The following is a 16,068-nucleotide window of genomic DNA, read 5'->3' on the forward strand; positions in this document are numbered from 1 at the left end:
TTATTAATTACCAATCATTCTCCCGGTGTCAATTGCGATACCCTGCGATTAGGAAGTAAAAGTAATTTTACTTAATCGTTATGGCAGGGCGAAAGTCAAGTGATAATAGCGCTTCTTCACAGCGCACAAGAGTTATCAGCCGCGCACAGTGCTTCATTAGTGCTCAATGTTATTTAATACAAAGCGGCCGCAAATCACGGCGGAAAGCATCGTAAATCGGCTGTATTTACGCGCTTAAGTATGAACAAAAATAACATCCCTGCTGAGATGAATGTCCATTTTGTTTGGGAATTCCCCGAGATAAGCGAATGAGCACATGCGAGCCGCAGAGGTTCAAGTCGATCGTCGGGCAGAATGCGGTCTCAGTTCTATTTTGTATCAGCAGCGCACAGGACGTGCCGATCCGTGGGACAGTATGGCGTGGTACGTGCGAATGGTGGTGGTGATGATAACCTTCTTCGGTGCCAGTTGCGGGTAGGTGTGTCACGGTTGCGGAATGGTTTTGTGCATAGTGTTGATGTTGCTGTGTATGTCGAATTTCCAGCGTGCTGGTGGTGGGTCCGAAATTTGTACGCTCCAACCAAGAGTTCACCGTGGTAATCAGCAACTTCGAACAGGCAACTAGCAAGGTAGATCTAATGCTGCGGCTCGAAGGCCAGACCGGAAACGGAATTGGCGGTTTTACCATCCCGAAGATAGTTGATGTGCGCCGCAAGATGAATCGATTCGTTACCTTCAATGTGAGATTGATGTGTTCTTGTTGAACCTCTGGCAATTGTTGTGTCTAACGAAACTGTGTCTCCTTCAGATTCCAGCCATCTCATCTGGTACAAACATTAAGCTGACGATCGATGGTATTCATGGGTTGAGCCTTCACCTGGAAGAGAGCCTTGTGTTTCTCAATAAGTCCCTATCTGGTCTGATACAGATCGATAAGCCCGTGTACAAACCGGGCGATACGGTAAAATTTCGTGTGATTGTGTTGGACACTGAGCTGAAGCCTCCTGCACGGGTAAAAGCAATCAGCGTTACAATCCGTGATCCGAACGATATTGTGATGCGCAAATGGTCCTCAGTGGTACTGTTCGCCGGTGTGTTCGAGAATGATCTACAACTCGCGCCATCAGCAATGTTTGGAATGTGGAGCATCTTGGCAGAGGTGGACGGAGAAGAACTCGCATCAAAAATGTTCGAGGTGAAGGAGTACGTGTTGTCCTCGTTTGACGTGGACGTGATACCGTCCACCATTCCACTGATGGAGCATGGGAGCCTGCATCTTACGATAACGGCTAATTATCACTTCGGCAAACCAGTGAAAGGGCTGGCAAAGGTGGAGTTGTATTTGGAGGATGACAGGTTGGATCAAAAGAAAGAGCTCGAAATGTTCGGGATGGGACAGGTGGAGCTCCGTTTCAATGAAGAGCTGGACCCGAACCAGGAGCATCATCAGAACGTATTTGTGAAAACGACCTTCGTCGAGAAGTATACTGGTAAAACTAACCGCTGGGCGCTTTCGAGTTTTATGTACAAATTAAATCCAAATCCATTTTAGGTCACACTGTAACGAAAGAGAAAACTATCACTATTTATAAGCATCCGTATCGAGTAACGTTGTTAAAGGATAGTGAACAGTTTAGTCCAGGATTTCGTTTCGAGTGCGTTCTGAAGGTGAGCTACCACGATCGTACACCAGCAAGGAATGTTCGTATGTTGGTGCAGGTAGATGGTGAGGCAGTAGATCAGGAGCGAATGTATACTACCGATCGAGAAGGCGCAATCAAACTGGAACTGCAACCATCCGAGTCCACCGAAGAAATGGAAATAACGGTAAGAAGGCTATTAGCTTTGGGTAGAAGCTTCACTATTCTTGTCACAAATATTACTTTATTCGCTATATTATTTATTATTTTATTTCTACAGCTGAGTGAAACAAACAGTAGGATCATTTTCCAAGATCAAATATACAGAACAGAAACAAGTAGCAATACGTTCATAAAACTAGAACTAAAATCAGAGCAAGTATTAGAAATTCTTCCACCAATCGCCTACAGTAGTTTATTAACACATTTTGTACGTTCCTATTGCAGAATTAAATTAAACCGAATAATTAGACTGTTGGTGACGTGCAACGAGCTTATGACATTTTTCGTGTTTTACGTAGTGTCCAAAGGTACCATCCAGGATGCGGGCATCATTCACCCGCACAGGAAGAAAAAGGAGCACTTGAAAATTGTTGCAACGGAGAAAATGATACCGAAGGCGAAAATTTTGGTTGCCACCGTGTCGAATAACACTGTTATTTGGGATTCGTTGGATTTAGATTTGAAGCAGTTGGGCAACAATGTGCGTAAACGGTGGTAAAGGTACACTCGAAATTATGTTACGTTTTTGCATTGAAATTTCCTTTCAGCTGCAACTATTTACAGACGAAACCGAGGTAAAACCTGGCAGCGAGATCAACCTTCAGCTGAAAGGACGGCCCGGAGCGTACGTTGCGCTTGCTGCATACGACAAGGGTCTGCTGCAGTTCTCCAGCAAGCACGATCTGTTCTGGGAGGATGTAATGCAGTTGTTTGACAATTTCCATGCCGTGAATAAGAACGAGTTTAATGTGTTTCATGTAAGTTACACGATCGTCTACTATGACCAAGGCGTTACGTCACAAGTAATGGTCGTTACTTCCAGAGTATGGGCCTGTTTGTAAAACTGTCTGGTGAAACTAAACTAGAACCAATGGGTGCTAAAACAGAACGCTTTGGAAGTCCTTTCGTACCATTCTCGAATCTTGTCCATTACCGGACAAACTTTCTAGAATCGTGGCTATGGCAGAATATGACCATCAGAAGAGACGGGATGCTCAAGTTCAGTGAGGTTGTGCCAGATACGACCACCTCCTGGTACTTGACGGCATTCTCCATTGATCCGGTGCACGGCTTTGGTATTATTAAAAAGCCTATCCAGTTTACAACGGCTCAACCGTTCTACATCGTGGAGAATCTACCGTACTCCATCAAGCGAGACGAAACGGCCGTGTTGCAGTTTACTTTGTTCAACAATCTTGGAGCAGAGTACGTCGCGGAGGTGACACTGTACAATGTGGCCAATCAGACGGAATTCATAGGGCGACCGGTGGAAGGTGAGTATCGTAGATCGCTCTCAGTGTTTCCATTCAGTGCATTTGAGTTTCATGGTTGCAGATCTAAGCTACTCCAAAACCGTGAGCGTTCCTTCGAAAGCTGGTGCACCGGTGTCATTTCTGGTAAAGGCACGAAAGCTCGGAGAGATGACTGTGCGGGTAAAAGCAACGATCATGGCCGGACGGGAAGCGGACGCAGTAGAGAAGGTGATCCGAGTAATGCCGGAAAATATTATCGTAAGCAGTTCTGTACCGCGCGTATTCAACCTGGCCAAATATGGCAGTGAAGAGTACAAAATCTCGTTGGATATACTGAAACAAGTAAACTTCAGAACAATCAAACTGGAATTCGTTTTATCGCGTAAGTATGGTAAACAATCTGTAGCTGTACCTTTGGTCATTATGCTTCCACCGTTGTAGCGAACCTGCTAACTCCAGTCGTACACAATCTGGACAACCTGCTCACCGTTCCTACCGCGTCGGGTGCAACCAGTATGATCAACTTCATTCCAAACCTGGTAGTACTCGAATACCTGCATGCAGTCGGGTCCGCCGAAACGGTTCTGATTAACAAAGCTACGGCGTTGTTGAGAAATGGCTACCAGTTCGAGATGCAGTACCGTCAGCCAGATGGTTCATTCGGTAACTGGCGCAAGTCGACGGGAAGTATCTTCGTTACCGCTTTGGTGGGACAATCCATGCAAACTGCCTCGAAGTATATATTGGAGGTGGATTTGACCATGGTCGATCAGCTGTTCGATTGGCTTGCATCGAAACAGCACAGTTCCGGACGGTTCGAAGAGATAGCTCCGATTACGTACCACAGTTTGCAGGATGGATCGCGCAACGGAATAGCGCTGACGGCGTTCGTGATGATTGCATTATTGGAAAATGCTGCTGCCACGCAAAAACACCAGGACGTCGTACGAAGGGGTATACAGCACATCGTGAACCATTTGCCGAACATTACCGATGTATACGATCTTTCACTAGCCACGTACGCGCTGATGTTGAATGGTCACAGCCAAAAGCGGACGGCAATCGATTTGTTAATAGAAAAGTCACAACCTGTTCAAGGTTCTGACGGTAAGCAGCGATACTGGCCGCGAGACACGGCTGCGATTGAGACGGCCGCGTACGGATTGCTGAGCTTAGTGCACGATAAACGGTACCTGGACGGAATCAGTGTGATGCAATGGTTGGTAAACCAACGCGAAGCAACCGGTAGCTTCCCTCACACACAGGACACCTTTGTCGGGCTGAAAGCAATTTCCATGCTGGCGGCTGCGGTCTCACCCAGCAAGAACGACTACACCGTCTCCGTTCAGCACGGGAGGACACGAAAGGTGTACAAAATGGCTTCGATGGAGGTAAACCGCCAGTTTCGGGACGAGCTAACAGGCGAGAGCAAAACGGTGACAGTGGGTGTGCATGGTCGGGGTTTTGGATTGTTCGAGATCAAGTACCGGTACGGCATTGATGTGAGATACGTCAACAAACAGTTCAGCCTGCGTTTAGAGCCGCATTTTAGCAACGCTAATCACGTGCTACAGTTGAAAGTGTGTACCAACTTCACACCGGAATTGACACATTCGCGCTCCAATTTGGCACAGGTGGAGGTGAACTTTCCCAGCGGATACATCGTCGATAGAGATTCCATGGTGGACATCACCCGACGGAACCCTGTCAAGGTATTCTGGATGAAGATTATTTTGCTAAACAAAAAAATCAGAATCAGAAACAAATTGGTTTCTTTCTCCACAGAATGTCGAATTTCACTACGGTTATACGTCGATGGTGGTATACTACTATAGTTTAGGACCGGAAGATAACTGCTTTATGGTGACTGCAGAAAGATTGTTCAGGGTAGCATTTCAACGGCCCGCTTATGTTCTCGTGCATGATAGCTACCATAATCGTAAGTAGTATGCGTAAAGCTGGAAAGTAACCCTATTATTAATGCTTTTCCTATCGTTAACAGCGTTCAGAGCAATAAAAGCTTACGAGGCCCCGCAAGACAGATGTGTTGATTGCCATTAAGAGCCATCTGGTAAGCATCTATGATGCACGGATAATGAGTGAACCGGGTTAAATTGCACCCGAATAATCGGCGCTTCGCAAAATCTACTGCAAAATTTGACAACTGTGGACCCGTTCCCCTCTGATAAAACAATTTAACAACCCTGAACGTCAGGGAAGTAGCGGTTAGTTCCTGTAGAGGGCGCTAGCGATTGAGCTCACGATCGACATCGACAAGGGGTTCCGAGGCGAAGGGTTTCTTTTTCTTTCGAATTCACAAAAGTAAGCGGGTTTAAAATTGTAACTGGTTTGAGGAAAAATCCATGAGTAGTTAAAATTGTGCCTAAAATATCATCTGAAGTTAATTTCCGAGTCTGTTTTCAGAAGACACTATAATCCATCCTTTTGGGTGATTTTCTAACGTTCTAATTTGGTTTATGGCTATGTCCTTGTTGTACTAGCAGTTTCGTCGGTTAAGTTATTAAATTTAACCAATGGGACTACATCCGCAAGTGCTCCTTACAAGCAAATCAAATTGGATGTGTTCAAGCTAATTAAAATTGCAACGTCCGAAACATCCGACAGATCTTCAAAGTATCATTAAAATCAACTATTTTAGCTGGTATGCTGACTTTAAACAAGGTTATACACGTTCTAGTTGTCGATGATCGATCATTGTTCCGAGAATAAGCGTGAATGAATAAAATTGAAGTTCTATAATGTTTTTATAGTTTTGAACAACTTGGTGAGCTAAACTGGGATCCGAATTTACTCAAACGCACGATGATTCTTGGACGGCTCGGAGTTCATCATGGGTGATACTTCTTGTATGTGTCGATATGTGACAATGACTGTAAACCGACTTCTGAGTGGAAATCAGAAGATGTGAAAAACGGATATTTGATCTTTGGATTATTAATAAAGTATATAGGTGGCAAGGAATTTGTTTAAAAATCCCAGCAACATGTAACAAATTGTAATGCTGGTACTAAACCGTTAAACCTTCAGAATTAGATGTTCCCAAATGAAAAAATTATCCCGATGGCGTTGGAGGAGTAAGTCGTCAGGGAAGGAAGAGAATGACAAAAATAATTTGAAATCTTCCGGAAACATGAGGAAACAACCTGCTGATCGAATGGAACAGATATAATTTACAAACAGGTGGTTTATGACACAATCTCACCTAGTGAGCAAAAAAGAAGCTCATTACTCACTTACCTATTCAACTGTGGATTTCACTCAATGAAAAATGAGGTAGTTGGTCACAACGCTAGTTACAACGTTTCAAGACAGACATGGGTATTTCATCATTACCAGGACAATAGGACGATTTCAGACGTGAATTAGAAGATAGGATAATAGACTCACTGAATGTTATCGAGTTAATATCGAACTGATCGGCCAAGGTATATGTTAGAGCATCTGTTGTGGAAGTAGATAATACTAGAGATGAGTTGATCCGACCATTTGCCGGATCGGATCAATCCGGTATGCTCCGGGGCCAATATGCTATTCCATGCACATTAAAGTTTTATATTACTATGGGCTGATCCGCACTCAAACAATCCGGACCTACCGGAATCATTCTCACTAGAGTAACTTCGGCTGCTCCGGATCTTCATACAAAAGCCGAACTTAAAACAGCCGGACCTAGTGGAATTATTCTCACTATGAAAACTCCGGCTGATCCGGAATGTCGAATCTATCAGGTGTGTGTTTCTTTGTTTCGTTTTGCGAAATAATAATAATATTTCTTTAATTTATAATATTTTACTTTGACTTGTATAATGAATAATTTTATCTTTTTTTTTATTTTATTATTAATATCTTGAATAATTTTACTTTGACTGTTGTTATTGTATTTTATTTACTTGTTGTTAATTACCGATTTTATTAATGTTTTATATGCAAATTTAGCGAATTTTGCGGGGGGTTTAGTAGAATATTTAATAATTATTTTTAAGCGCAAAAGTTTCCATGTAATTCCAAAACTGGTAGGGTTCTGATGTATTTGTTATGGAATTATTAGCAAAATTGAACGAATTTGAGTTCGCGATACTATTTTAAACAATTTTTTCTTAGGTTCATTAACTATTTTTGTATTGTTAAGTATGTTTGCATAGATAACTTTGGCAGTATGTGACATCCAGCAGTTTTCTTCGTGGTTTATGTTATAAATCAATCTTTAAATCAACTTTCTAAGACTAGTCGTCCTATATTGAATGTTCTTCAGTTTTACTTGTTGTTTTAATAATAGTCCAGTAGTTTCAGTGATTTTTAAAAGTTTTCCATTGGTTTTCTTATCGTTGCCACATGTTTTCAATACATTTTATTCCCTTTTTGAATCATATTATAACTCTGATCGGAACCATTTTCACTATAAAAACATTTCCTGGGCTATTATTGAAACCGGATCACTCGGACTCAATCGGAATCACTGTTATGGATCGGATCGGACTCAGTACTGCATCGGAACGGATCGGAATCATGATTCCGGCCCGGAGCGCTCATTTCTAATCCTACCTAAAACCTAACATAGGTCTTGCAGAGAGTCTTGCAAAAGCACTGGAAATGGGAGTCTTTAAAAAGGAGGATATGTCTTAAGGAACAAGTGTTTGTTTTGACCAACAGGGTCCAGGGTTAAGCGTCGGGTCATTTTATATTAATCGCGCGGAGGGCCCCGTAAAGTACAGGATACGATGATTAAAGTTTACTGGTTCGCGCGAAAAATAAACGAGAAGTTTGATAGTGAGAAACATAAAACTTTACTAAATCAGATTATGGCGACTGATTATGGTATCGCGTGCAATGCACAGTGACAGTTGAATAGGCATCGGTCAGTTTAAATAATGGCGGGTCAACATCTCAACGTTGATGTGCATGCGAGTTCGCAAAATCCATTCGCAAAATCACGCTTTCCATTGATGAAAGCTCGCGATTTCAGGGCCGAATCATCTCCATTATCGCACTGGAAGAAAATTCGTAGCTGACGTCTACAAACCTCACCAAAAGTGAGTCTTACCATCGGATGTATTAATGTTATACTTTGTTTCAACGCTACATACCCTACACTTTACATACACTTGATAACCTATAAACTTATGATACTGATAACTTACGCTGCATCCATCATCGTTAGCTGTGAGAGAAGCTCACAATCTAGCGAGGATGTGATGAGGTTCCAAAGTTGGGTTTATTTAAGCCACTCACATATTTCAATGGCAGCCATATTTTAAAAAGAGCAACAATAAATGTTATATATCTGCATAATAACCTGCCTTTGTTAACGTTGAAAAGCAGGGGACCAATCCCAGACAGCTAAATATATGTTTCTATTACGTAAGAATTGATATTCAAGTTTTTATTATTCTTAATCTGGTTTAGTTTATTTCAGTCTTCGTTTATGTATTTCATTAAAGCTAGTGTATCTACAAGTCAAGAACATTGTGAAACTTCCAAATTCTTTCTGATTCTGAGAATTGTTTGCGCATAGGAGAAGACAGCATTGTAATTTGCATAAGTATGACTAGCCGAATGTATGAAAAGTATACAGATAGTGTGAAGTTACCTCCGTCCGGTGTGGTTATTGCTTGAGGAATGCTATAAATCAATCGCAAGAAACAGTGCTTGAAGACGAGAAAAATTAAAATACTATCAGCACAGCTTGATGGAAACCGTTGGAATTGGTGTCTTGCGTCAAATATTTTGGAAAAAAGATTCATGCTTATCAGCACTCGAAATTGCTGCAGGTCGTATATTAACCGTAACATTTGGTCTACGGAAATTCCCGCATCATTCGACAGCTTCCATGATAGGGATGCAAGCAGCTCACGATTCAGTTCAACCTTAGACACCATCTGAAGCAGACGCAACTTTGCACAACGCTCGAACAACATGTGGCAGTTCATAAGGTCACGAATACTTACGGTGATAATCTTCATAGGAGCTGCTCACGGGTAGGAATCAAGGCTCTAGTGATTGCAGTGTTCGCTAGTTAACATTGGTTTGTGAATAAATGCCCTGTGGTGCTTCCGTTTCAGAATACTGGTTGTGGGCCCCAAATTCATTCGGGCCAACCAGGATTACACGGTTGTGATCAGTAACTTCAACTCGCACCGGAGCAAAGTGGACCTGATGCTACGGATGGAAGGCCGATCCAATGATGGCAGAAGTGTGCTGAACTTAACGACTACGGTTGATGTGCAACGAAACACGAACGGGAGGATCACTTTCAATGTAAGACGAGCGTAATTCTACAGATAAGTGTGCGGAAGTTGATCGTTTACTCTCTTGCAGATGCCTGCGAACTTATCAGCTGGAATTTACAAAATCATCGTTGACGGGCAACGTGGCTTTAGCTTTCATAAGGAAGCCGAGTTGGTACACCTTAGCAAAACCATAACCGGTTTAATACAGATCGATAAGCCCGTGTACAAACCGGGCGATACGGTAAAATTTCGTGTGATTGTGCTGGACTCTGAGCTGAAGCCTCCTGCACGGGTAAAATCAATTCAGGTGACAATCCGTGATCCTCGGACAAATGAGATCCGAAAGTGGTCGACGGCCAAACTGTACGCTGGAGTGTTCGAGGGTGATCTTCAGATCGCGCCTACTCCAATGCTCGGAATATGGAGCATCTCGGTAAAGTTGGACGGAGAAGAACTCGTATCAAAAACGTTCGAGGTGAAGGAGTACGTGTTGTCCTCTTTTGACGTAGAGGTGATACCGTCCGTCGTTCCTCTGGAGAAGCATCAAGGATTGACTCTGACGATAGATGCTAACTACCACTTTGGCAAACCGGTAAAGGGAATTGCTAAGTTTAAGGTGTACTTGATAAACGGTATCCTGGACCGGGAGAATGTGTTCGAAGTGTATGGGAAGAGGCAGGTGCAGCTACAATTCAAGGATTACTTCCAAATGCAGGAATATCGGCAAGATGTGATCGTAAATACGACATTCATCGAGCATGCTACAAGTAAAGATGTAGTGGATGCGTTTATTTTACTTAAAGGAGTTAATTTTAACTCGTTTTGGTTTTAGATCGCACTGTCGTGAAGCAATCCGACATCACGGTGTACAAATATATGTACAGTGTGGAATTGATTAAGGAAAGTCCACAATTTCGCTCAGGACATCCATTTAAGTGTGCGCTTCAGTTCCGATACCACGATGGAACACCTGCTAAAGGTATCACCGGGAAGGTGGAAGTATTGGAAATTGATTACGAAAAACGTCTCACTAGTGACGACGAAGGTTTGATCAAACTCGAACTAAATCCAAGCGACAATACAACACAGATGGAAGTAGTCGTAAGTAGTTTCGCTTTCTGTGATTCCAACCGTATATTTGTAGCATACTTCAGATTGAACAATTCCTGAATTTTAATTACTTTTACAGTGCTCTACTGGGGACAATATAAATTTATTAAGCGAAATAGTACACAGAGTGGATGTGGTGACGAATGTGTACCTCAAACTGGAATTAAGATCTGCGTAAGTAGCACGTCTTAACAATAGACGATAAAGTGTAAAGTGGTTACGACGTATTTGGCCGATTCTCTGATTTGTTTCGTTCTGTTCCCTTTTTCTTCGCAGAATACAATCAAATAGTATTTTGCAGTTTATGGTTACGTGCAACGAACGCATGTCATTCTTCGTGTACTACATAGTGTCGAAGGGCAATATAATTGATTCCGGTTACATGAGGCTGAACAGTCAGAAAAAATTTTTATTAAAATTGCAGGCCACACAGGAGATGCTTCCAAAGACGAAACTTATTGTAGCGACTGTAGCGAGCCGTACTGTAGTATACGATGAAATGACCATCGATTTCAAAACACTTCGTAACAATGTAAGTAGAACTGCAACTTTCGAAAACACTGTGTCCTATATCTCTTTTAATGTATAACTAAATAAAGTTCGAATTGAACATCGATGAGGCAGAAATTAAACCGGGCGGACAAATTGTACTTCGCATGTCTGGGCGACCAGGAGCGTACGTAGGATTGGCGGCCTACGATAAAGCTTTACTCTACTATAACAACCATCCGAGTCCACCGAAGAAATGGAAATAACGGTAAGAAGGCTATTAGCTTTGGGTAGAAGCTTCACTATTCTTGTCATAAATATTACTTTATTCGCTATATTATTTATTATTTTATTTCTACAGCTGAGTGAAACAAACAGTGGGATCATTTTCCAAGATCAAATATACAGAACAGAAACAAGTAGCAATACGTTCATAAAACTAGAACTAAAATCAGAGCAAGTATTAGAAATTCTTCCACCAATCGCCTACAGTAGTTTATTAACACATTTTGTACGTTCCTATTGCAGAATTAAATTAAACCGAATAATTAGACTGTTGGTGACGTGCAACGAGCTTATGACATTTTTCGTGTTTTACGTAGTGTCCAAAGGTACCATCCAGGATGCGGGCATCATTCACCCGCACAGGAAGAAAAAGGAGCACTTGAAAATTGTTGCAACGGAGAAAATGATACCGAAGGCGAAAATTTTGGTTGCCACCGTGTCGAATAACACTGTTATTTGGGATTCGTTGGATTTAGATTTGAAGCAGTTGGGCAACAATGTGCGTAAACGGTGGTAAAGGTACACTCGAAATTATGTTACGTTTTTGCATTGAAATTTCCTTTCAGCTGCAACTATTTACAGACGAAACCGAGGTAAAACCTGGCAGCGAGATCAACCTTCAGCTGAAAGGACGGCCCGGAGCGTACGTTGCGCTTGCTGCATACGACAAGGGTCTGCTGCAGTTCTCCAGCAAGCACGATCTGTTCTGGGAGGATGTAATGCAGTTGTTTGACAATTTCCATGCCGTGAATAAGAACGAGTTTAATGTGTTTCATGTAAGTTACACGCTCGTCTACTATGACCAAGGCGTTACGTCACAAGTAATGGTCGTTACTTCCAGAGTATGGGCCTGTTTGTAAAACTGTCTGGTGAAACTAAACTAGAACCAATGGGTGCTAAAACAGAACGCTTTGGAAGTCCTTTCGTACCATTCTCGAATCTTGTCCATTACCGGACAAACTTTCTAGAATCGTGGCTATGGCAGAATATGACCATCAGAAGAGACGGGATGCTCAAGTTCAGTGAGGTTGTGCCAGATACGACCACCTCCTGGTACTTGACGGCATTCTCCATTGATCCGGTGCACGGCTTTGGTATTATTAAAAAGCCTATCCAGTTTACAACGGCTCAACCGTTCTACATCGTGGAGAATCTACCGTACTCCATCAAGCGAGACGAAACGGCCGTGTTGCAGTTTACTTTGTTCAACAATCTTGAAGCAGAGTACGTCGCGGAGGTGACACTGTACAATGTGGCCAATCAGACGGAATTCATAGGGCGTCCGGTGGAAGGTGAGTATCGTAGATCGCTCTCAGTGTTTCCATTCAGTGCATTTGAGTTTCATGGTTGCAGATCTAAGCTACTCCAAAACCGTGAGCGTTCCTTCGAAAGCTGGTGCACCGGTGTCATTTCTGGTAAAGGCACGAAAGCTCGGAGAGATGACTGTGCGGGTAAAAGCAACGATCATGGCCGGACGGGAAGCGGACGCAGTAGAGAAGGTGATCCGAGTAATGCCGGAAAATATTATCGTAAGCAGTTCTGTACCGCGCGTATTCAACCTTGCCAAATATGGCAGTGCAGAGTACAAAATCTCGTTGGATATACTGAAACAAGCAAACTTCAGAACAATCAAACTGGAATTCGTTTTATCGCGTAAGTATGGTAAACAATCTGTAGCTGTACCTTTGGTCATTATGCTTCCACCGTTGTAGCGAACCTGCTAACTCCAGTCGTACACAATCTGGACAACCTGCTCACCGTTCCTACCGCGTCGGGTGCAACCAGTATGATCAACTTCATTCCAAACCTGGTAGTACTCGAATACCTGCATGCAGTCGGGTCCGCCGAAACGGTTCTGATTAACAAAGCTACGGCGTTGTTGAGAAATGGCTACCAGTTCGAGATGCAGTACCGTCAGCCAGATGGTTCATTCGGTAACTGGCGCAAGTCGACGGGAAGTATCTTCGTTACCGCTTTGGTGGGACAATCCATGCAAACTGCCTCGAAGTATATATTGGAGGTGGATTTGACCATGGTCGATCAGCTGTTCGATTGGCTTGCATCGAAACAGCACAGTTCCGGACGGTTCGAAGAGATAGCTCCGATTACGTACCACAGTTTGCAGGATGGATCGCGCAACGGAATAGCGCTGACGGCGTTCGTGATGATTGCATTATTGGAAAATGCTGCTGCCACGCAAAAACACCAGGACGTCGTACGAAGGGGTATACAGCACATCGTGAACCATTTGCCGAACATTACCGATGTATACGATCTTTCACTAGCCACGTACGCGCTGATGTTGAATGGTCACAGCCAAAAGCGGACGGCAATCGATTTGTTAATAGAAAAGTCACAACCTGTTCAAGGTTCTGACGGTAAGCAGCGATACTGGCCGCGAGACACGGCTGCGATTGAGACGGCCGCGTACGGATTGCTGAGCTTAGTGCACGATAAACGGTACCTGGACGGAATCAGTGTGATGCAATGGTTGGTAAACCAACGCGAAGCAACCGGTAGCTTCCCTCACACACAGGACACCTTTGTCGGGCTGAAAGCAATTTCCATGCTGGCGGCTGCGGTCTCACCCAGCAAGAACGACTACACCGTCTCCGTTCAGCACGGGAGGACACGAAAGGTGTATAAAATGGCTTCGATGGAGGTAAACCGCCAGTTTCGGGACGAGCTAACAGGCGAGGACAAAACGGTGACAGTGGGTGTGCATGGTCGGGGTTTTGGATTGTTCGAGATCAAGTACCGGTACGGCATTGATGTGAGATACGTCAACAAACAGTTCAGCCTGCGTTTAGAGCCGCATTTTAGCAACGCTAATCACGTGCTACAGTTGAAAGTGTGTACCAACTTCACACCGGTATTGACACATTCGCGCTCCAATTTGGCACAGGTGGAGGTGAACTTTCCCAGCGGATACATCGTCGATAGAGATTCCATGGTGGACATCACCCGACGGAACCCTGTCAAGGTATTCTGGATGAAGATTATTTTGCTAAACAAAAAAATCAGAATCAGAAACAAATTGGTTTCTTTCTCCACAGAATGTCGAATTTCACTACGGTTATACGTCGATGGTGGTATACTACTATAGTTTAGGACCGGAAGATAACTGCTTTATGGTGACTGCAGAAAGATTGTTCAGGGTAGCATTTCAACGGCCCGCTTATGTTCTCGTGCATGATAGCTACCATAATCGTAAGTAGTATGCGTAAAGCTGGAAAGTAACCCTATTATTAATGCTTTTCCTATCGTTAACAGTGTTCAGAGCAATAAAAGCTTACGAGGCCCCGCAAGACAGATGTGTTGATTGCCATTAAGAGCCATCTGGTAAGCATCTATGATGCACGGATAATGAGTGAACCGGGTTAAATTGCACCCGAATAATCGGCGCTTCGCAAAATCTACTGCAAAATTTGACAACTGTGGACCCGTTCCCCTCTGATAAAACAATTTAACAACCCTGAACGTCAGGGAAGTAGCGGTTAGTTCCTGTAGAGGGCGCTAGCGATTGAGCTCACGATCGACATCGACAAGGGGTTCCGAGGCGAAGGGTTTCTTTTTCTATCGAATTCACAAAAGTAAGCGGGTTTAAAATTGTAACTGGTTTGAGGAAAAATCCATGAGTAGTTCAAATTGTGCCTAAAATATCATCTGAAGTTAATTTCCGAGTCTGTTTTCAGAAGACACTATAATCCATCCTTTTGGGTGATTTTCTAACGTTCTAATTTGGTTTATGGCTATGTCCTTGTTGTACTAGCAGTTTCGTCGGTTAAGTTATTAAATTTAACCAATGGGACTACATCCGCAAGTGCTCCTTACAAGCAAATCAAATTGGATGTGTTCAAGCTAATTAAAATTGCAACGTCCGAAACATCCGACAGATCTTCAAAGTATCATTAAAATCAACTATTTTAGCTGGTATGCTGACTTTAAACAAGGTTATACACGTTCTAGTTGTCGATGATCGATCATTGTTCCGAGAATAAGCGTGAATGAATAAAATTGAAGTTCTATAATGTTTTTATAGTTTTGAACAACTTGGTGAGCTAAACTGGGATCCGAATTTACTCAAACGCACGATGATTCTTGGACGGCTCAGGAGTTCATCATGGGTGATACTTCTTGTATGTGTCGATATGTGACAATGACTGTAAACCGACTTCTGAGTGGAAATCAGAAGATGTGAAAAACGGATATTTGATCTTTGGATTATTAATAAAGTATATAGGTGACAAGGAATTTGTTTAAAAATCCCAGCAACATGTAACAAATTGTAATGCTGGTACTAAACCGTTAAACCTTCAGAATTAGATGTTCCCAAATGAAAAAATTATCCCGATGGCGTTGGAGGAGTAAGTCGTCAGGGAAGGAAGAGAATGACAAAAATAATTTGAAATCTTCCGGAAACATGGGGAAACAACCTGCTGATCGAATGGAACAGATATAATTTACAAACAGGTGGTTTATGACACAATCTCACCTAGTGAGCAAAAAAGAAGCTCATTTCTCACTTACCTATTCAACTGTGGATTTCACTCAATGAAAAATGAGGTAGTTGGTCACAACGCTAGTTACAACGTTTCAAGACAGACATGGGTATTTCATCATTACCAGGACAATAGGACGATTTCAGACGTGAATTAGAAGATAGGATAATAGACTCACTGAATGTTATCGAGTTAATATCGAACTGATCGGCCAAGGTATATGTTAGAGCATCTGTTGTGGAAGTAGACAATCCTAGAGATGAGTTGATCCGACCATTTGCCGGATCGGATCAATCCGGTATGCTCCGGGGCCAATATG

General features: G+C 42.8%; 2 protein-coding genes across 2 annotated transcripts; both read left to right on the plus strand.

Annotated features, from left to right (window-relative positions):
- Positions 1-415: 415 nt before the first annotated feature.
- Positions 416-5,843, plus strand: LOC128299678 (thioester-containing protein 1 allele S3-like). The gene is made up of 10 exons (XM_053035705.1): positions 416-474; positions 545-740; positions 809-1,490; positions 2,162-2,343; positions 2,411-2,620; positions 2,686-3,136; positions 3,198-3,497; positions 3,557-4,827; positions 4,901-5,054; positions 5,118-5,843. Exons 1-10 carry the CDS (start codon positions 416-418, stop codon positions 5,174-5,176), a joined length of 3,564 nt encoding a protein of 1,187 aa, XP_052891665.1. The 3' UTR covers positions 5,177-5,843.
- A 3,206-nt stretch (positions 5,844-9,049) lies between these two features.
- On the plus strand, positions 9,050-15,246 carry LOC128302698 (thioester-containing protein 1 allele S3-like). The gene is made up of 13 exons (XM_053039565.1): positions 9,050-9,111; positions 9,196-9,391; positions 9,452-10,130; positions 10,196-10,464; positions 10,553-10,647; positions 10,750-11,005; positions 11,073-11,177; positions 11,919-12,023; positions 12,089-12,539; positions 12,601-12,900; positions 12,960-14,230; positions 14,304-14,457; positions 14,521-15,246. Exons 1-13 carry the CDS (start codon positions 9,050-9,052, stop codon positions 14,577-14,579), a joined length of 4,002 nt encoding a protein of 1,333 aa, XP_052895525.1. The 3' UTR covers positions 14,580-15,246.
- The last annotated feature ends 822 nt before the right edge of the window (positions 15,247-16,068 follow it).

The sequence above is a fragment of the Anopheles moucheti genome, chromosome 2, assembly GCF_943734755.1.
Source record: "Anopheles moucheti chromosome 2, idAnoMoucSN_F20_07, whole genome shotgun sequence".
Classification (NCBI taxonomy): domain Eukaryota; kingdom Metazoa; phylum Arthropoda; class Insecta; order Diptera; family Culicidae; genus Anopheles; species Anopheles moucheti.

Bases quoted from the DNA above. Each gene is read 5' to 3' on its own strand.
- LOC128302698 (XM_053039565.1), top strand. From the start codon at position 9,050: ATGTGGCAGTTCATAAGGTCACGAATACTTACGGTGATAATCTTCATA. The intron at 11,178-11,918 runs GCTTTACTCTAC...GCATACGACAAG, and splicing joins GATTGGCGGCCTACGATAAA to GGTCTGCTGCAGTTCTCCAG. The intron at 12,540-12,600 runs GTGAGTATCGTA...TCATGGTTGCAG, and splicing joins CATAGGGCGTCCGGTGGAAG to ATCTAAGCTACTCCAAAACC.
- LOC128299678 (XM_053035705.1), top strand. From the start codon at position 416: ATGGCGTGGTACGTGCGAATGGTGGTGGTGATGATAACCTTCTTCGGT. The intron at 2,621-2,685 runs GTAAGTTACACG...CGTTACTTCCAG, and splicing joins ACGAGTTTAATGTGTTTCAT to AGTATGGGCCTGTTTGTAAA. The intron at 3,137-3,197 runs GTGAGTATCGTA...TCATGGTTGCAG, and splicing joins CATAGGGCGACCGGTGGAAG to ATCTAAGCTACTCCAAAACC.